The sequence below is a fragment of the Oryctolagus cuniculus genome, chromosome 10 (genome assembly GCF_964237555.1).
Source record: "Oryctolagus cuniculus chromosome 10, mOryCun1.1, whole genome shotgun sequence".
Taxonomy (NCBI): domain Eukaryota; kingdom Metazoa; phylum Chordata; class Mammalia; order Lagomorpha; family Leporidae; genus Oryctolagus; species Oryctolagus cuniculus.
This window is the reverse complement of record NC_091441.1, coordinates 69,855,052-69,869,174: the sequence shown is the minus strand read 5'-3', so window position 1 is coordinate 69,869,174 and position 14,123 is coordinate 69,855,052. Positions and strand designations below refer to the sequence as shown.

At 45.9% G+C, this 14,123-nt stretch overlaps 1 protein-coding gene across 5 annotated transcripts in view; it reads right to left on the bottom strand.

The window, feature by feature from the left end:
- Positions 1 to 14,112, bottom strand: part of CEP192 (centrosomal protein 192) — a 150,440-nt gene extending 136,328 nt beyond the window's left edge. For 3 of the 5 annotated variants that reach the window (XM_070050531.1, XM_070050532.1, XM_070050533.1), the window contains exons 1-4: positions 12,738 to 12,870; positions 11,916 to 12,086; positions 3,008 to 3,175; positions 499 to 624 (exon numbers count right to left, since the gene is read on the bottom strand). In XM_070050531.1, the coding sequence (XP_069906632.1) occupies positions 499 to 624; positions 3,008 to 3,171 (290 nt within the window). In that variant the 5' untranslated portion in view covers positions 3,172 to 3,175; positions 11,916 to 12,086; positions 12,738 to 12,870. Of the gene's footprint in view, positions 1 to 498; positions 625 to 3,007; positions 3,176 to 11,915; positions 12,087 to 12,737 lie in introns of all 5 variants that reach the window. The other 2 variants (XM_017343984.3, XM_070050534.1) reach the window with 1 other exon arrangement.
- Between the last annotated feature and the right edge of the window lie 11 nt (positions 14,113 to 14,123).

The following is a 14,123-nucleotide window of genomic DNA, read 5'->3' as shown; positions in this document are numbered from 1 at the left end:
TATATTCTCTCTCTCTCTGCCCCCGCTCCACTCTCCCCTTCCCTCTACCTCCCCTGCCTCTCTAACTCTCAAATAAATAAATAAAAAACTTTAAAATATATATATATACACACACATATATATATATAAATAAAATACGGCAATAGGGGTCAGCACTGTGGCACAGCAGGTTAAAGTTCCAGTCTACAGCGCTGGCATCCCATATGGGCAATGGTTCTAGTCCCGGCTGTTCCACTTCCAATCCAGCTCTCTGTTAATGCACCTGGGAAAGCAGCGGAAGATGATCTAAGTCCTTGGGCCCCTGCATCTGCATGGGAGACCCAGAAGAAGCTCGTGGCTTCCAATCAGCTCATCTCAGGCCATTGTGGCCATTTGGAAAGTGAACCAGCAGATGGAAGACCTCTCCCTCTGTCTCTCTCTGTAACTCTTTCAAATAAATAAAATAAATATATTTTTTTAATTTTTTAAAAAGCTCAATAAATAAAAAGATATACTTACTCTTCATCTGGGAAGCTAAGATGTAACCTCTCTCTCAGTTCAATATCACTCTGGCAACTGGGAGATGATTCAGTTGGAACTGAATACCCCCTTTCGATTAAATAAGATGCCTGGACATCAGGATACCTAAAAAAATTTTAATTATTGAGAATTAAATTGCATACATTTAAGATTCACCAAGACATACAGCTATAAACTGTAGAAACAACCACCAGAGGGTAAAGACAATGGAGCTCACTTCTCAACATCACCATCCTCAGTGCAAAGCTCAGACCTGTGACTAGCAGTGAGGTGTTCATCCATGTTCAGCAACACAGAAATCTTAAGGGTAAAGACCTTTCAGGGGCCAGTGCTGTGGCACAGTGGATTAATGTCCTGGCCTGAAGTGCCGGCAACCCATATGGATGCCAGTTCGAGACCCAGCTGTTCCATTTCCGATCCAGCTCTCTGCTATGGCCTGGGAAAGCAATAGAAGATGGCCCAAGTCCTTGGGCCCCTGCACCCGCGTGGGAGACCCAGAGGAAGCTCCTGGCTCCTGGCTTCAGATCAGCACGGATCCGGCTGTTGTGGCCAATTGGGGAGCGAACCATCAGATGGAAGACCTCTCTCTCTCTGTCTCTCCTCTCTCTGCTGTGTAACTCCTGACTTTGAAATAAATAAATAAAATCTTGAAACAAAACAAAACAAAAGCTGGTATAAGTTGCCTAGAACAAGGAACTTAACTTTAGGAAATGAAAGTTATTATCAGAGTAAAACCAAGCTACTCCTGAAGAATATGACAGACTGAAGGCTGGAAGAAACAGGTAGCCATGCAAGTCCAGTAAAGAGTAAACTCAGGAGTTAGCAACAGAGATCATGCTCTAAACATACCAAATGAACCCAAACCCTCACCACAGTTGACTACATTTAGGATGGGTGTCTAACCCAAGCTGGACCAATAACTCAAGATTTTAAGAGTCAGGTTTGTTTTTTAAGAATAATGTATTTATTTGAGAACTAGAGATACAGATAGAGAGAGAGACAGAGACAGAGGGAAGGAGAGAGAGGGAGAGGGAGAGGGAGAGGGAGAGGGAGAGGGAGAGGGAGAGGGAGAGGGAGAGGGAGAGGGAGAGGGAGAGATGTTCCATCTACTGGTTCACTCCCCATGTGGCCACAATGGCGAGGGTTGAACCAGGCTGAAGTCAGGAGCTTCATCCAGCTCTCCCACATAGGTGGCAGGGGTCCAAGCACTTGGGCCATCCTCTGCTGGTTTTCCCAGACCATCAGCAGGGAGCTAGATCAAAGAGCAGCAGCCAGGACACATACCGGCACTCACATAAGGTAGCAGCCTTCCCCACTGCACCACAACACTGGACCCCAAGAGACAGTTCTTTAGTCTCCTTGTATAACCAGAAATGTACATTCAAAGTTATCTTTTCAGAGTCTGTGTTGCCACACAGTGCACTATGGAACAGAAAAGCAGATAAAACAAGCATATTGAAAGAGTGTGTGGAGTTCAATTATAAGTAATTAATTCAAACCCTAAATTAACTTAGATTAAATACATTTGGAATTAAGACTTAATGTATAATATATTAAGATTAAATGATATAAAATATCGGGCAACATATTAAAGTCAAGCTAAATTCTGGTCTTAGGAGCTTTTAGGACTTGTTACGAGAACCGCTGTTCTCCATGACAGGCCTTATTTTAAGCCAGAAAAGATAGGCCTAAGGGTACGGGAGTGAAATTATCCCTGAAATTTAGATTTTTCCGCCTTCCTGTGTGATGCCTAGCCCCTAAGTTGCTCAAATGCACCAATAAAATGCATAAATTTAGGTAATTGCCATATAAGGAATAAGGAACTCGCCTGCGTGTGTAGTGACGTATGTACTTTTACTCGAGTGCATAAAATGCTGGGAGGGGAAGCGACGGGGCTTCTCGCCTCAGCACTGCACTGCATCATATGTGCGGTAAGAGCCCCAGCTAGCTGGAAATAAAATCCTCTTGCTATTGCATCCAGCCTGCCTTTTGTGAACTGTTTTGGGAAGGGTCTCATACCGGACACAACAAGCGGAGTGAGAAGACAGAAACCCAGGTCCTCATGCTTCCCAGATCCCAACTCCAATCCCTTCCTGTGACGCAGCTCCACAATCCTGCCCTTGATTTTCCTAAGATATTGCTGTACCTCATGATTAATTTTCCTCTTGAACTTTACCAGCACAAACTGGTATATTTCTAACCACTAGTAAATCTGAACTAATACAATTCCAAAACACCACAGACAGAAAAAACAATTAGTAGACCAAAAAAAGGTCACTGGTGTTCAAATTCCAAACTCAGCCAACACATCCATTGATAAGACAATGGAATGAGAAAGAATAAGCTCCACCTTTTTCTATAATCATTTTTATACATTTGGCCATCTTCCTCTCAGATAATAGATGAAGCTTATTTGACTAAGAAACTTTACAGTCTGTATAGGTTTTACTTTTTTAACCTGAAAATATTCTGTTCAAACAAATCTTACCTGTTATCAGTGCTGGGTCTATTTCTAGCAAGTGTGGAAACAGCAACGGGCAAGCCAAGATTTGAAGAAAGTGTGACATTTTCCAAAATTCCACTATTACCAAGCAATGAGTTGGTTAAAAAACTTGGAAATGACTCTTCTGCTATGCCTCGAAAATCTTCCATCTCACTGTAACGAAAGTATATTGACAAATTAAACACTGCTATAAAAGTTTTCCAAACGATTAAGTTACAAGTCTTACAGTCTTAGAAAACTGATAATCTTGAGAAAAAAAATAATCTTAGAATATCACTAAGAGGGGATACAACTGGCATTAGATAAAGTAATTCTCATAATACTTTGCTACTTTACAGCTGAGAATATAAACATCAAACATTAAACTAAAATTAACATAATAATGAAATACCATAAAATGTAACTTATCCTTGGCTTGGTATACCAAGGAATATCAATTACCACTTTACCCAGTAAAGAAAGAAAAAGGCAAACTCCTGGGAGGATATCCAGATCATTTCAGGGTGTACTGAAATATTTGACAGTTACATACTCTTCCAGCACAGGAGAGAAAAAAGTAGAACTAGCAAAATCTAGCCCCTAATCTCAGAGATTATTAGGACAAGTACATAGTTTTAAAAGTGAGTCCACTCAAAGAAAAATTCCAGTTCAATGAAGTTTAGTTGGCACACAGACATGGCAAGAATGGAAAAAGTCGTGGCTGGCACTGTGGTACAGTAGGTTAATTTCTCTACCTATGGTGCCAGCATCCTATATGGGCACTGGTTCTAGTCCCGGCTGCTCTTCTTCTATCCAGCTTTCTGCTATGGTCTGGGAAGGCAGTAGAGGATGACCCAGGTGCTTGGGCCCCTGCACCCACATGGGAGACCCAGTGGAGGCTCCTGGCTTCCTGGCTTCGGATCAGCACAGCTCCAGCCATTGTGGCCATTTGGGGAGTGAACCAGTGGAAGGAAGACCTTTTCTCTCTCTCTGCCTCTCACTGTCTAATTCTACCTTTCAAATAAATAAATAAAATCTTAAAAAAATAAAATAACACTTCAGAGTTAAAAAAAAAAAAATGGAAAAAGTGGCACACAAACCAAAAAAAGAATCTATAAGCCCACACGGCCTCTCAGTTTAACCTGACCTACAACACAATACTAAGAGATGCCACTACTCAGTCTCAAAAAACTTTCAGAATGCCTATCATATAAGCACTGTGTAGAATTCAGTGAAGAAAATAATGAGAGGGATGACAAAGAGAAAAGTAAATTAAGTCAGAAAAAGCTCTAAAAGTGAAAAGATATGGGCACTGTATCTTAAAGAATGAGCAAAACTTTTACAGGCAGAGTATGTATGATGGCATTTTTAGGATGAAAAATAAACATGAGCAAAGGGGGAAGAAGATTCAAATTCACTACCTTTCTACTATCTTAACTCACTGGATCCAAAGAAAGCCATATATTATAGGTATTATTTCATTTACAAATGTAACACGAGGGCTAGCATTGTAGCATGGTAGCTTGAGCCACTGCAGCCACAGCTTACTATAGGCACTGGGAAAGCAGCAGAGGACAACCCAAGTGATTGGGCCGCTGTATCCACAAAGGAGACCTGGAGGAAGCTCCTGGTTCCTGACTTTGGCCTTGCCAGACGTGGCCATTGCAGCTATGCAGGGAGTGAACCAGTGGATGGAAGATCTCTCTCCCTCTCTCTTTAACTCTGCATTTTAAATAAATAAACACATCTATAAAAACAAATATAGGCCGGCGCCATGGCTCACTAGACTAATCCTCCGCCTTGCGGCACCGGCACACCGGGTTCTAGTCCCGGTTGGGGCGCCGGATTCTGTCCCGGTTGCCCCTCTTCCAGGCCAGCTCTCTGCTGTGGCCCGGGAAGGCAGTGGAGGATGGCCCAGGTGCTTGGGCCCTGCACCCCATGGGAGACCAGGAGAAGCACCTGGCTCCTGCCATCAGATCAGCGCGGTGTGCCGGCCGCAGCGCGCCAGCCGCGGCGGCCATTGGAGGGTGAACCAACAGCAAAGGAAGACCTTCTCTCTCTCTCTCTCTCACTGTCCACTCTGCCTGTCAAAAAAAAAAAAAATATATATATATATATATATAAACACAAACTCAAGAGACTAAATTAGCTAAGTCTCCCTAAGATTATACAATTAAGTTCAAACCCAAGTGTGACCCAAAAATCCACTCTAAGTGCTAAGTGGCAGCAGCAAATACTACAGATTTGGCAATTGTGGGGAGCAGGGTCCGTCTCCCACAACATGGCGGGGCACCCGGGAGACAAATAAGTACTGAGACTGTGGACTAAAACTAACTCTATGCCTCTGATCTCCCACCATATGGCGCTGAGAGAGAGTAAACAAATCTTACACACAGCTGCTTCGTTAATTAGCTGATTCCTGACCCAACCCCTGTTTGGAAGAAAGCAGCGTGCTCAGCACATGGGCAGCAGAGCACGGATTGGTGGGAGAGGACTATAAAAGAGGGAGAGAGACAACATGTGGGGGCCCCCTGAGAGAGTCGGTCAGAGAGCTCGTTGGTGCCGCTCCTCCGCGGAGGCGGGGAAGCAGCAGCAAATCCGGGAAGGAGCAGGGAAAGAAAACAGCGTCCGGTGTCGTTCCTCCGCGAGTAGGGAAGCGACAGCAATGATGTACAAAATAACATGGCAAATGAAAGTATAGTGATAGACTGGAGCCAAATGTGAAAAGCCTTCCTTAGAGTATTGGTAAATACATCTAAAACTTAAATGTTAATTCCACTTCTCTCTCAACCTCAGGAAAAGTCTGCCCTTTAGTCATACCACCAGGGAAAATGACAACCCCAGTTCCTAGTAGCTTTGGCCAGGGTGGGGAACCATTTTTCTGCCAAGGGCCATTTGGATATTAAGATCATTCACAGCCGGCACCGTGGCTCACTTGGTTAATCCTCTGCATGTGGCACCGGCATCCCATATGGGCGCCAGGTTCTAGTCACAGTTGCTCCTCTTCCAGTCCAGCTCTCTGCTGTGGCCCAGGAGGGCAGTGGAGGATGGCCCAAGTGCTTGGACCCCTGCACCCATATAGGAGACCAGGAAGAAGCACCTGGCTCCTGGCTTCAGATGGGCACAGCGCCAGCAATAGCAGCCATTTGGGGGGTGAACCAATGGAAGGAAGACCTTTCTCTCTGTCTTTCTCACGGTCTATAACTCTGTCAAATAAAAAAAAAAATTATTCACAAGCTACACAAAATTATCCACTTAAAAATTAGCCTGCAGGGGCTGGCACTGTGGCATAGAAGGTTAAGCTTGTCGCTCCCCGTCTTTGTGGAGGAACGACACAGGACCCTGCGCTGTTCTTTCGTCTGCTCGGCCCTCCCCGGGTTTGCTGCTGGTTCTTCCCGGGTTGGCTACCGTCCCTTCCACCTCCGTGGAAGGGCGGTTCCCCCTAGCCACTTTCCCCACTTCCGCGGGGGAGCAGCACACCACCGGCCGGCTCTCTCGGGGGCTGCACAGGTGTTCCCTCAGATGTTCCTGGTGCATGTTGTCTCTCTCCTCCTTTATAGTCCTCTTCCACCAATCCCAACTCTGCTACCCACACGCCGAGTACGCTGCTCTCCTCCTATCAGGAGCAGCTCCTGCAGCTTGTCAAGTTGGTGAGAGGCAGTTGTGTAGAAGCTGTTTCCTCCTCTCCCAGCGCCATATTGTGGGAGAGCAGATGCATAGAATAAGTCTTAATTCCAGTAACTTAGTCTAGTCCGAGTTGCTCCCCACAAAGCTACCACCTGCAGTTCTGGCATCCCAGATAGGTGCTGGTTGGAGTCCCGGCTGCTCCTTTTCCAATCCAGCTCCCTGCTAACAAGCCTGGGAAAACGGTGGAAGATGGCCCAAATCTTTGGACCCCTGCACCCACATGAGAGACCTGGATGAAGCTACTGGCTCCTAGCTTCAGCTTGGCCCAGTGCTGGCCATTGTGGCCATTTAGGAAGTGAACAAGCAGACAGCAGATCTCTCTATATATAGAGATATAGAGATAGAGATAGAGATAGAGATAGAGATAGAGATATATAGATATCTGCCTTTCAAAAAAATAAATCTTCAAAAAAAAACTAACTTGCTGCGCCAGCGCTGTGGTGTAGTAGGCTAAGACTGCCTGAGGCACCGGCATCCCATATGGGTGCAGGTTCGTGTTCTGGCTACTCCACTTCTGATCCAGCTCTCTGCCAATGTATATGGAAAAGCAGTAGAAGATGGCCCAAGTGCTTGGGCTCCTGTACCCACATGGGAGACCCAGAAGAAGCTCCTGGCTCCTGGCTTCAGATAGGCCCAGCTCCGGCCGTGCGGCCATCTGGGGAGTGAACCAACGGGTGGAAGACCTTTCTGTCTCTCGCTCTCTCTGTATCTCTACCTCTCAAATAAATAAATTAATCTTTGAAAAAAGAAATTAACTTGCTATATAGATTTACTGAATTTCAAGTCCTGCCTGTAGTTGCCTTGTCAGGGCCAGAGCAAAATGTTTTCATGGACCTTATACAGCCTGCAGGCTGGATGTTCCCCACACCCAGCTTAGGCCAAAACCCTTAGTCATTAGTCATTGCTGAGTTCTCTCACAGCCATAAGCAAAACCTTAGCAAATCCTGACACTGACAATGCAGCTAGCACATTGTTATTCCTCGTGACTGCCACTGTAGTCACTTGGTCAAGCCAACACTACCTCCTGCCTGGATACCGACTATCTCCACACCTTTACTCTTCCTCCTTATTCTCTACACTAAAGTTATCCCTGAAAAATGAGTCAAATACCGTCACTTCTTAGCTCAAATCCTCCCTCCACTGGTTCCTACCTCATTCAGAATAATCTGCAGTCCTTATGCCAACAAGCACATAATTTCTGACCTTGTCTCCTACTACTCTTCTCTATTCCAGCCACCCTGAACTCCCTGTTGTCCTGAAGTACATGGAACAGTCTCTACCCCAGGGCCTTTGCCCTTGCTCTGAAATCAGCAGAGTCCCTGATGCTCCAGGTATCCAGTTATCTTGCACTTACATTTCTTTAGATCTTTGTGCAAATGTTCACTACAGAGCTGGGCATGGCATTCCCAACCTCCTTATGCTACTTTCTTGTTTCTTTAGTACTGACTGCCACCTGGCAGCCTACATAATTCAGCTTTCTAAAGATTTATTTATTCAAAAGGCAGAGTTAAAGAGAGAGAAGGAGAGACAGAGATTTCCCATCCACTGGTTCAGTTCCCAAAGGGCCACAAGAGCCAGAGAAGGGCCATGCTAAATCCAGGAGCCTGGAACTCCATCTGGGTCTCCCTCACTGGTGGAAGTGGCCCAAGCACTGGGCCAACTTCTGCTTTCCCAGGCATATTAGCAGGGAGCTGGATCAGAAGTGGGGCAGCTGGGACTTGAACCAGAACTCACATGGAATGCCAGTATCTCAGGCCGTGGCCTAACCTACTGCGCCACAATGTTGGCCCCTATCATGCTTCTCTTCATCTGTTTTTTCCCCCGACATTAGAATGTCAGCTCCATGAGGGAAGAAACTCCACCAAGCTAGTTTGCCACTGCATTCCTGTGCGATGCTTGCAGAGTACAGATCCTCAACACATTTGGTGCATGCATGAATGAATGCTTTCACACTAGTCAATACACAGCAAATTCATCACCCACTAACATATGAGCACCCTCCTCTCCTACCAATCCTCAGGAATTTCCTCTTTGGTATTTCCAGCTATTCTCTCTTGATTACCATGAACATGTTCAAAGCTTCCCCCTATCAGGAGGGGAGCTGAGGAACAACCTGCCCTGACCTTTCATTTGCACCTCCTTGCCTTCCTTTCTCAGCCAAGTATCCAAGGAGAACACTCTGGAGTTAACTACTGCCACATCATGTGACATTCTCTTCCTGCATTAGAGGTTACCCAAGATTCTGACCTCAGAGACTTTATACTATGCAATTTACATTTAAATCTCAAATGCCTTCAGAGGTAAATATGAAGAACCTTCAAAAATTTCATGGAAAATTAAATTAAAAGGTAAGTTTGGGACCGGCACTGTGGCACAGCGGGTAAAGCCACGACCTGCAGTGCCAGCATCCCATATGGGTGCCAGTTCAAGTTCCGGCTGCTCCACTTCCGATCCAGCTCTCTGCTGTGGCCTGGGAAAGCAGCAGAAGATGGCCCAAGTCCTCGGGCCCCTGCGTTTGCATGGAACATACAGAAGAAACTCCTGGCTCCTGGCTTCAGATTGGTACAGCTCCAGCTGTTGCAGCCAACTGGGGAGTGAACCAGCGGATGGAAGACCTCTCTCCCTCTCTGCCTCTCTTTCTCTCTCTGTGTAACTCTTTCAAATAAATATACCTTTTAAAAAAAAAAAAAAAGATAAGTTTATTTTGGTGAAAACAATTTTGAAATTCATATTTATGAGTACTGTTGGAAAACAGGACTAGAAGGACTAATGTCAGCTGGAAATAAATTTGAAAAAAAAAAACAGTGCTGCCAAACAAAACATGGTAAAGTCCATTCCAGAAGGCAAAACAAATCTGTGTCTCTGCTACATCTCCCTGTGTCTACTATTACAAGCTGAGCTCAGAGAAAAGCATCTGGACCAAATCTCCATTCTTCTATTCTTGCCACCCTATGATTAATCCTCCACACAGCAATGAAAATGCAAATCAGGTTATTACATCCCAGTTGAAAATGTTGTTTCAGCTCATCTCTCATCCATTGGTTCACTCCCCAAGTGCCAAAACAAATGGAGCTGGGCCAAAGCAACCCAAGAGCCTGGAACTCAATCCAGACCTCCCATATAGGTAGAAAGGACCCAACTAACTGAGCCGTTACCTGCTGCCTCCCAGAGTGTGCACTGGTAGGAAGCTGGACTCGGGAGCAGAGATGAAACTCAAACCCAGGCACTCAGATATGGGATGCGGGCATCTCGGGCGGCATCCTAACCACTGCAGCAAATGCCTGCCCTATGTGTTAAATGTTTTACATACAATTTTTCAAATCCCTGAGTCAAATCTGTAAGGTAGCCACTGTCCCTATTCTGAAGAAAACTGAGGCTGAACAAGAAAATGAAGAGATTTTTTCCAGGGGCCAGCCCTTGGCACTGCAGGTTAAGTCGCCAACTGCAGCACTAGCATCCCATATGGGTGACAACTGGAGTCCTGGCTGCTCCACTTCCAGTCCAGCTCTCTGCTAATGTACCTGGGAAAAGTGCTTGGGCCCTTGCACACACATAGGAAACCCGGATGAAGCTCCTGGCTCCAGGCTTCAACCTTGCCCAGCCCTGGTTGTGGAGGCCATATGGAGAATGAACCAGCAGATGGAAGATCTCTCTTCTTTCCTCTCTCTCTCTTTCTCTCCTGCTCTAACTCCCCAGACCTCTGTCCTGTTCCAGACCTGTACTTCCAAACGGCTGTCTCACATCTCTCTTATCCCTGAATGCTGCACCTCACCTCAGACAGCAGTGCAAAATCAACAAACAAAACCAAAGTGGTGGGTTTTCCTCTCTTGGAAACCCCCCTCCACGCTGCTCTGGTTGGAGGTCCTTGAGTCTAATAAATACTTTGAAATCTCAAAAAAATTAAATTAAAATAATATAAAAAAACAGATTGTTACTTCCTCTCCACTCACTCTTCCTGTTATCTTTAGTCTTGACAGTCATCCCTACTCCCTGTCTGCAGAAGCTAGACTACCAGGACCTCCTGATCCCACTCCTGCTCTCTTAGCAAACTTTAGTGCTTCCACCTTCAAACACATAGCTGGAGCTGTGACCCACATCACTTTTTTTTTTTTTTTTTTTTTTTTGACAGGCAGAGTGGACAGTGAGAGAGAGAGACAGAGAGAAAGGTCTTCCTTTGCCATTGGTTCACCCTCCAATGGCCGCCGCGGCAGGCGCGCTGCGGCTGGCGCACCGCGCTGATCCAATGGCAGGAGCCAGGTACTTCTCCTGGTCTCCCATGGGGTGCAGGGCCCAAGCACCTGGGCCATCCTCCACTGCCTTCCCGGGCCACAGCAGAGAGCTGGCCTGGAAGAGGGGCAACTGGGACAGAATCTGGCACCCCGACCGGGACTAGAACCCGGTGTGCCGGCGCCGCTAGGTGGAGGATTAGCCTAGTGAGCCGCGGCGCCAGCTACCCACATCACATTTTAATCTCAACTCTTCACTAGCCTCCCTGAGCCTAGCCTTTAATTACCAAGTTATTCATTCATTCACAGACACACAGACCACCTTAAATATACACCAAACTTCAACAATTATCTCTATTTTAAAGGGGTTAACTCCAAAAAAAAACTCAGATATTTTGCACCAATCATTTATACAACAGTCACTATCAAATGCAAATCATATAGGACACCAGGAATGTAAAAAAGTAATTAAGGCAGTTCCTCTTAGGAAGCTAACAGTAACTATTAATCACCAGAGTCCTTCGATAGAGCGTGACTCTGTGTGAGGGTGACACAATCCACGGGAAGCTTCCTCAAGATGTAACCTAGCACCTCCTCTCCCTTGCTTCCACACAGGATCACACTTGTTCTCACCAGCTCACGGGAAAGCTCCCTAGCTCCCCTCCGCATCACATTACCTACTCCTCCTCTATCAGCTGGAGAAATGCAATGTGACCCATTTCTCCACTAGATAACTAAGGAGTCATCTGCCATTTCTCCTGCTATTTCCTTGAAGCAGCAACCTTAAATTTCACTTACGAGTTTCCTATTACTATCTTAATTACAATTCTGTGCATATAAAAGATTATTAGATGCAGGTCCTAGTTTAAGTCTATGTGCACAATTAAACACATTCAAAAGTAAAAGTCAGCAACCCAAAACCTAGTCAAACTTCCCCAAAACTCATTAGATACTGTATATTTTAGAGTTAGGCATTTAGTATATTACTTTTAAAAGCTTACCTTAAACGTTGCCCACAGAAGTGATATTTGGAGAAAAAGTTGATCTTGGAGCAGTACAAACACTAGTTGAATGACCTCAAAATGGTAACCACCAATGGAATTATTGTTATATAAACAGCTGTTCTCCAAACGACTGCATCAAAAGTGGCCTCATATTTCACTAAACAACATCTGAAATGAAGAACAAAGCAAAAGTGGATTGACAATAAACATGACCCCATTTCACGTTCTGTTCACAATGAAATCACAAGAAAGGAATGCAGGTAAGATATTAGCAAGATATGTGAACTCAGCCCAGCAGAAAGCAAACCAGGAGGAATGGTGTCATCGGCAGAGCCCGCAGCATCAAGTTAACAATGTAACTTCCTGGGTCAGAGTTTCAAACAAAAAGAAAAATAGAACTGTCCAACAAAGGCACAAAAAGCAAACACCACGCGTCAACACAGAACTTTGCAAGGAAAAACTCCAGAGCAAAACACGGACAGCGCCCTTCGCTCAAGAGTTATAAGTCACCGAGTGGAAGGAGAGGAAACAAGGATGTGATCTCCCCCAAAGTCTAAACCGTCTGGCCCGGCAAAAGCCTTGGACACACAGGCACATAATTAACCTCACCGATCCGAATCAACTCAGAGGCCAGGCTGGGTGGGTGTGGAGGAGCTGACCCAGCGCGGCGGCCCGCCCCACAGCCCCCAGCCCGAGGCCTGCGCCCCCAACCCAGCCCAACCGTCACGGTCCTCCCCGCCCGGCCGCAGAAATGCTGGCCAAAAGTAGTCACGTGCCTGCTGCCCAAGAGTACACCAAGCAAGCAGCGCCCTTACTCACCGAGCCCCCAACCACGGCCGCGGGAGCCGAGAAGCGGGAAAGCCCGCAGAGTAAACGGGAGCCTCGGTCGTGCTACAAGTGCGCATGCGCGAGCGCCCACACCCTCAGCCTCCCGATCCTGCCGTACCGCGCGTTCCTCGGGTTTACGTCGGTTCGCGGCACGAGGCGAGGGGCGGGAACTCGAAGCCAGCTTTGGATTGGACAGCGCGAAGGCACCAAGAGGGCAGGAGCCCGGTGATTGGTTTGGACGTTGCGTCTCTGGATTTGAAGCGAGAAAACCGCGGCCTCACGGACCGAGAGGAAGAGCTTTGCATTGCTCGGCAGCTGAGCTCAAGGTCCCTTTTTAAGCCGCTTCGCAAAACGTGAAAATAACGCTTGCCTTCTTAAGCTTGAGACTCTCAAAGCACCGTAAGTCGCCGGATACACGGGAAATGCTCTCGTGCAACAACCACCTGACTTGTTTGTACCGTAGGTGAGCAGATGCAGACCTTCCCTACGACCGAGCGGTAGACGCTGAAAAGGGCCATGTTGGCTTTGAATCATTCCTCGGGATCCTAGTTTCGTGGTCCTGGTCGGGAAAGTGAGATGAGTCATCATGTTTCCCCAGTTAGCTTCCTCCCTCCTCTCATTCTCCGTACGCAACCACCCTCAGCGCCACCTGCATTGGCACCAGCCTTTTACAACTTTACAGAGGGCAGAGATAATTCAGTTTCACAGCTTTCACTCAGAATTTACCCTAGAAATTTTTCCTGTACAGTCGTCCTTTATTTCAAAATCTCTTCCATGTAGCCTCAATGGCAGTCCCTCTTTCCCAAAGTTCGTTCATTCCCAGTTACTCAGTATTTAAGATAGCGGGGTACTTGAGTTTAACAGAGTTGAATTTAACAGTATTATTGAATTTTAACCTAGTGGAGAAGTCCTTTTCTTTAGTCACTCTTCTGACTTCTCCAAGTTGTTCAGCTATTGTTCTGGGTATTCTTTCCACTGATTCTTTTCCTTTTGCCTATAAAAGTGCTGTCACGTCTCCATCCATCCATCCATCCATACACATACATACATACACACACACCACCAGTCTTCCTTGATTGTCCTTCCTAAAATTGCCTCCAGTTCTTCATTTTTACTCCTTTTTGTTCACTCAACATGATCTAGCTTGGTCCTGGGCATTACTTAACATACTTCATCAGGAATGACTTAACTGTCAAAGTTAGTAATGTTTTGCAGTTCTCTCTCTTGAGAGCCTCTAAACTTAGTATTTGCCCCTTTTCTACCAAGTGCATTCTAATTTTAAAATATCTAGAAAATAATCTAATGTTGATTAGATGTTAGTTTACAAATGGACTACATAAATGTTATGCTTGCTCATGCCCTAAAGAGAGGAAACCT